Here is a 7,701-nt window from a genome sequence, read left to right as displayed (position 1 = left end):
CAGCTGCTAGTCTTTTGTCAATATAACATTATCATCAGTTGAGCATTTGCTTATAATACGACTATCGATTCTAGATAACGTATCTATCTAATCCATTATCACATTGTTGAAAAAACAAACATGTATGAAATATTTGTATGTAGATATTACAGTTTTACTGCTGTCAGCCCAGTGATGTCAAAGTACTGTTGATGCTGCTGCCAAGTGATTTGCATGGGAATGAGGTGGGGATGGGGGGGGGGGGGGGGGCAGGGGGTGAGATGGGGGGGGAGGTGATGTAATCACCGCTTATCACCAAAGCTGTTGCCAAAATATAGACTAGTAACTAGAATACAATCTGATTCTTTAATTGTTTTAACCCATTGATACCTGATGCAGCATTTGTGTGTGTATCCCTTTAAGACCGTGAACCGCGTGACGCGGTTCGCGGTCTTAAAGGGATACACACACAAATGAGGGATATACACGCAAATGCTGCATCAGGTATCAATGGGTTAAGGCTGTTTACGTTTTTTTGCTATTTGAATTGGGGAGTCTCTGAACTGCGGGTGGGGTGTTTCAAGCTAGTAGGACCAGCTTCTGATTGTTGATATATATGCATGTGTCTATAATACCAGACCAGTGGTTCTCAAATTTTCTCATGTCAAGGACCCCTAAACTGACACAATTTAGACCACGTACCCCCCATTTGATAACATTTTGTCCCAGGGTCCCCCATCTGATCAGATGTTTACTTTTAGATGTTTCATTACAGAACTTGTATGAAAGCCATGACCATAATAGTCATACATTCTGTTATTGCGTTACTTATGCATAGAATTAATAGTGAAAATAAAGTAATTCACTTTTTGTTGGGGACCCCCCTGGCCTGGATCCCCCTCAAGGACCCCTGGGGGTCCCCCGGACCCCACTTTGAGAACCACTGGTCCAGAGCAATCTAGTAGAGAGAGTGGCGTCAGCGGAGGACCAAAATGCATGACTCAGTAGCCAATGAATAGCCAGGAAGGGGGTTCGCGCTAAGTTTGAACGCTAAAATAAAGCTGATCATGTACAATTTGATTCTTTAAACGTCGGACCCTTTTCAAAGTACATCACAAACTGTCCGTGTTTGCTGCAACTCGACAGCGCTGCTTAATCCAGAACCTTACTTCCGGGAACTCTTGAGAGTAAGAAAACCTGGTCCATTGGAGTGAACGGAGATGTCGCGACTCTTCTCTTCTATATACACGGCTCTGCACTGGTCTATACAACATGTTCAGCAGAACATGTTGTGTCAAGCTGGAAGGTCAGCCAACATATTGTTCACGTGTGTGATGGGACAGGAGGTGCCCTGCCCACTTGATAACACCAATTGCTTTGTCTGTTATTGGTTATTGCTTCCAACTGTTTTATCAACATGGCTAGATCTACCTTTAACTTGTTTGATCTGCTTTCAAATCGATTTGACTTCCAACGAATTACCGCTTTGTCTGTCTGTTGTCACTCTTTTTTATGTCTCTTGATTGTGAAGCACGTTGTAACTTTTGTTTCAAAAAGTGTGAAAGATTATTGTTGTTATTATATTATATTATGCCCACAATGCAGGACACCACCCTCATTTAAATCACAAGGAAGACTAACACCAGATCCTGTGTACATTAAAATAATAACAATGAGAAAACAAGTGAAATGTTAACTACCGTAATGCATTTCTTTCTAGCATGAATTACACATGAATGACAACTTAACAAGAGTAGTAAATGTTGAATGCGCATGAACAACTGCATAAATGAATGTTATAGGTTTGTTAATGTTAAGTTATGTGTTGCTGTGTGACATTAACAAAGATAAAATAATATTAAATGCGCTATAAACAACTGTATTTCTTTAGCCTATATGTATTTTACTCTATATCAATATCATTGGCTATCAACTTGGCCTCAATGTACTTTAAAACTGCTATACCACATTACATGAATAACACTACTCATGTTTGGTCATGCTTGTTGTGACTTAATTGTTTTAATTCATGTCAGGATATGTTCAAGCAGTTGCTTATTGTAATTTAATATGAACTATCTCTGTTAATATCACTGTCCATGCTGAATTCATCTTAGTAAACACATTAGGTATCATGAACAAACAAGTATAACCTTCAATTAATGCAGTTGTTCAAGAGCTTTTAACATGAGCTAATATTTGTTAATGTTGTTATTCATGTTTAATTGATGTTACTAAATGCATTAGATAGCATTCATTAATGAACACTTAAATGTAAGAGACCATTTAGCTTATTATTATGTCACAGGTAAAAGTACACTGATACTCACAACTCCTAAGGCATAACAAAAAAAATCAACCTAATATAAAAAGAGTTGAAACTATAACTGTGGTACTTTTATTATTATTATTGTGTAAAAATAATGAAATAATATTTATTTTAGCTTTTTGCATCTGAAGAGTTCTCTCTCTGTTCTTCCAGGCATACACCCTCCCCTACCCATAACCACATCTACCGCCCACTGTCCCTCCCGTCCCCCCCTCCTTCTACAGTATGTCTCCAGGTATCCCTGTCCTTACATAGCTCACATCAATTCCACAGTCATTGTGAGGCCATTTACACCTGGCGCTAACATGCGTTTTCTGTGATCAGATTGCAATCAGATTGTGTTTTATCACTTGAAAGTACAGGTGTAAACACCCCCAAAACGCATTGAAGAAGGATTGCAATCTGATCGGCCAAACCACCTCCGGAGGTGGTCAGGGATGCATTGTGTACACATTGAACACAACTGTAAATGCAATGTGTCCTCTCAATCTGGATACAGCAACTTTATGCGGATTGAGAGGACAACCATTTCTGCAATCAGATTGCAGAAAACGCATGTTAACGCCAGGTGTAAATGGAATCAGGCTGAAGTGATAAAATACAATCTGATGGCAGAAAACGCATGTTAACGCCAGGTGTAAATGGCCTCTAAGAAGACAGTGTGTAAGTCAGTGCTAAATGACGTGTGCGCATTATGGTGATAATACAAGCAAGACTTACATATTCAGATGTACCTTAAAGGTATGATAACAACACTGTATAGAAACTCCTATCTCTTACTTACAGTGTCATGCATTTAATTCAGATATGTTACTGCCAACCAGAATTGGGATGGACGACGGTCGTTCTTATAGTATTCTCTACCCCGCGCCTTCTTGCTTGGACTGATTTGGACTTCTCTGCCAAAAGGTGACTAGAAACGGTGGGCACCTGAGAACGCGCTCGCCCAGCACGTCTTGCTGGGTGACGACCCGCACGCAGAAGGACGTCCCGGTCTGCTCCGTGTCGAAGTGGTGCGTGACGTCGTAACGGAGGCCGCAGCTTTGGGAAAGCGTGCTGGGGCTCTGGTGTCTCCTCAGCGGGCCAGCGGATGTCGGGGCGGTTGACGTCAGTTCCACCTGCTCTTGTCCCACCACAGACACGTCCACGGGCAACACCACAAAGGCCGACTCGAAGCTCTCGCCGATGTTGCACTGGAGATCCATAGACCAGCAGTGTTCTCCAAGGTCTCCTGTTAGAGAGAAGCCCGGTTTCATGTCACAGATCATTTTAGAGTATGTTCAACATACAACAGATCTATACATAGATGGATTACTGAACGGTCCAAAGGGCCCCGCAAGAACTCAGGGGGCCCCTAAAGCCAGAGCCTGATACATGATGATGCTGTGTCACCACCTTTAAATGTACTGCCCTGTTAGTCACAGAGCTTGGTCATTTATATCAACACCAAAGCCCCATAATTCATCTTATAATAACCCAAACATTTGTTTTGAGGTGTCAACATTATGGCACTGTCACAGTGAGTGTGCTCCTCAGTTTATCTACATCTTAGCTGCATTATTGTCCCAAAAAGACAAAAAAAGAATTTTTTTCCACTCCTGATTTTTCCGAATAGGAACCACCGACTCATACCATGCAGCTACTGTGTGACCATACAGTAAATTCTGGGACATTGCAGACAATCAAAGGCATTTTGCATTTCATTTTTTGTTTTTTGTTGTTGCCTAAAATAATATGTTTACAACTTCTCAATTTTAATTGTTTTCTCTCTGACACAAGTGTAATAACAAAATAGGCATAGCAATATTATACATGCAATGAGGGCATTCCGTTGTTAGAAGTGACTTAAACATATTCCAAAATTAGATTCAGAGAAGTGTATTTTTATAACATGCTCTGATGCTTTGACTGTGTCAAACATGAGCTGTAAATCCTGAGTTGAGATTCAAGTGATATTGTGTGATTGCCTCTTGCATTATACTGCACGCCTGGACATGCTGCAAAAATGTCCTTGTGGCAGGCTACAGTAGTGCGGGAGGTGGTGGTGCGGAGGGCGGGGGCGGGAGGGGGGGTGATGGTGTAGTGACCAGGGGGCCTTTATAACTTAGCCTAACTTAAGGCAGCAATGCAATAACTCCACTGACTGAATAAAACACAAAAATATATTTTTTAGAAAGCAGCCATATTGTGAGTTGATTTGACTTCATTGACTTCACAACACAAACCCTCCATCATGATGATTTTAAGTGGCTCCCTTACCTTCTTTGGAGTCTTTGAGGCGTATATTACGGTGGTCCAGGAGTTGCAGTTTCCTGGTGTAGGTCAGTCCAGTGCACTCCATCAGACAGTCAGATGGTCGTGTCAGGATGTTGATCTCCTTCAGCAGAGTTTCTGCCGTCTTTGTACATTCAACTGCCCCCGCAGCCAGAAGAAGGGAGGACAGTACGCCACAAGACACCCAAACAGTGAAATATCCTGCCATTCTGTCCCAGTATCACAACATCAAAATTAAGTTATTGTCCCTGGTCCCTTGCTGCTGTCTTCCTGTGCTATTGTCCTAATTCCAGTCAATGAATTGTCCTATTTTAGTCAGTGATGATATCAAATTGTGATATCATCATAATTGAATAGGCTTCCACAGCAGTCAGGAACATGAATGTTGTGAGCAAAAATGCATGCGGAGGCAGATCTTTTCAGAAGTGCGCAACAGTCTGCCCTTCCCCTCACTAGTGTGCCAGCATTTCTCCCTCTGCTCTTTCACCTTCTCTGAGACTGTCTGACAGCATGACATGTTGTTAGCTTGGCATACCTATGGCCTTTGACACCTGATAAACACCACCACTAAAAAAAAAAAAAAATCAATAATCATATTAACTTTTGTAATAAACAAACATTACAGTGAAAACAACTGGATGGATGAGAAAAAACCATGTACATCAAATATGTATTGATTTGAACCACCTTTATTCAAAGACTGTGAGCAAAGAATCATGTAATCAATACAAATGATCAGCATGGTATAACAGTAAAAAATAAAACATGATGCATTATTATCTGAAAATATTGATTACATTGTGAAATGATATAATATTGTACATATCACTGTAAAAAAAAAGTGAATAGTGATGTAGATTTGAATACATTCTTAAAAAAAAAGGTCTGTGTGCATATAAAAAAAAAAAAGTCTGGTTTAGTATCCAGAGATATTCTTTGGGAGAACAGATGTGACAACTGACTGATCGACAAAATGCTCAATGGGAGTGGACACAGAGAGGCATATAAGAGTAGAAACAGAACTCTACTGTTACAAATGTAATGCAACCATACAATTGTCATGATGTAATAAATGGGTTGTTTAGTTTGACCAAAGAGACTGAATTGAAGTGAATGCTTCTGTAGGGCTGTCCCTCCTTTCTCTCTACCGGCTGAAACATGAACATGGGGCCTGGCCAATGGAAAATCACAGATGTTACTCCTACTAAAGAACAAAATGGCCCCAGGAGAATTGATGCTAAGTCTGGAAAGTTTAACTCATGAACATAAGTGTAAAAAAGAAACAACAACAACAACAACAACAACAAATTCACAGCAGCAAATAATAAATGTAGCTGGACTGAACCCACAATTTTCAATAGACTTTCCCAACATCAATTTGAATTTGGATTTGACTCCACTTACCCATTAAGATTAGGGGAAGCAATGCTCTCTATATACAATAAAGTTGTCAGGGATAGCTGCAATACACAGATCAGAGCAGAAGCAACTGTCCTCCTGGCAGAGGTTCCAAAAAGAAGAAAGGTCCAACATCTTCTGGAAAAAAACGTTTAATAGCCTTTATTCCATGGTGAATTATTATTATTATTATGTGTTAAAATAGAGGTGGGTTAACTTACAGCCCACGAGTAGCTGCACAAATCCCTCTTTGGGTGACCTAGCAGAGGATCGTGTTCACATGTTTGGCGGGAACACTCGGTAGCAGTTAATAGCTGCTTTATTGCCTTTGCCATTTGCCAGTGATTGTGAAACAGGGTTGTGAAATACGACTGCTTTCATTAAAAGCTACTCTCACTTCTCTATCTTATCAGTTCTCAAACCAAAACAAGGGAGTGTATAGTTGTATGGTCGGGGCCAGTAGACAAATCTGCCATAGCAGCACACTATCCTAACTATCCTTGAAAGATCATAGGAACAGGAATGCCATTCTTCTTGGAGGAAAATTACTTTGATTCTCAGGTCCAAATGCTGCCAAAGACACAAGGCAACCTGGGACCTATGAATGACATCAAACATAATGAAACACTAATATAATATACGGTGTGTATATATATATATATATATATATATATATATATATATATATATATATATATATATATATATTATGGTAATTTCTTACTTTTAGTGTTTCACTGTTTGATGTCATTCATAGACCTTGGACTTTCTGCTGCAGTAAGAGGTAAAGTACATATCTGTGTAACGTGGTATACTAGTATTGAAGACTGTTCTACGTGTGCCAGGTGGCTCAGAGAACTCACATGCACAGACAGGACTATGAAACCAGCTTTTACTCTTGGTTGGGGAGCTGGAGGTTGCCTGCAGGCCCACAGCCACATGTGCGGGTCAGCTGCACAGAGGAGATGACCACGGTACTGAAGTCATCCATGTACAGGATGGGTACCATCTGCTGGGAGGTGGGCTGGCAGCAGGGCATCTGGAGCCATGACGGGACACAGACAGAGGGAGGCATGGGTGAGGAGAGGGGTTGGTTGTTGGTGTGGAACATAATCATACAGCAGATCTTTTTCATCACCTACAATTCTGGGTCTTAGTAAGTTTGTCCAACAAGATTGACCAAAAAGATAAGTCGCATGCAGGAAAGCGGCTGTTAAATACAAATATATAAAAAAAGCTTTAGCACTACAGTTGAATTTTTTTTCAAAAGCCTGAATATACGGACTGGAACAACTTTTTTCAGTGTGTGTGTGTGTGTGTGTGTGTGTGTGTGTGTCGGGGGGGGGATGGGGGACTGTTCTGGGTGGCAACCTTTGGGCAGTGGGTGTGTAGGCCCCAGCCAATAACAGCCCACGGGTGTGGTCGAGACTGAGAAGGTCAGAGGCAGGGCGGGTTGCGTTCGGAGTTGCTGAGCCAGGGGAGGAGGAGGGGCAACGTTTGAATGCTGTGTGTTTACAAACCAACCTGCCAGCCTGCATAGTATATGCCTAACATAACAGAATGCACCAGATAAACTATGTGCTGTTTAGAAACTCATTCCACTATTTTCAAATGTGTAACACGTGTACCTGTGAGGGGGTCTCCTGGACACTGGTGGGGTCTGATGGACAAGCCACGGTGTCGTCTGCCAGCAGAGGGTTGCAGGCTGCACACTGGACCAA

The 7,701-nt window shown here is 41.3% G+C and overlaps 1 protein-coding gene across 1 annotated transcript; it reads right to left on the bottom strand.

Moving 5' to 3' along the window:
* Positions 1-442: 442 nt before the first annotated feature.
* Positions 443-4,959, bottom strand: gsdf (gonadal somatic cell derived factor). Its single transcript, XM_083657843.1, has 2 exons — positions 4,568-4,959; positions 443-3,539 (listed from the first exon to the last, which is right to left on the bottom strand). The coding sequence occupies exons 1-2, from the start codon at positions 4,788-4,790 to the stop codon at positions 3,169-3,171; spliced, it is 594 nt and encodes a 197-aa protein (XP_083513969.1). The 5' UTR covers positions 4,791-4,959; the 3' UTR covers positions 443-3,168.
* Positions 4,960-7,701: the final 2,742 nt, after the last annotated feature.

This window comes from Poromitra crassiceps (genome assembly GCF_964638095.1).
Source record: "Poromitra crassiceps genome assembly, chromosome: 21".
Taxonomy (NCBI): domain Eukaryota; kingdom Metazoa; phylum Chordata; class Actinopteri; order Beryciformes; family Melamphaidae; genus Poromitra; species Poromitra crassiceps.
Note: the sequence above shows the minus strand (reverse complement) of the source record. Positions and strands in the feature narration are given on the sequence as shown.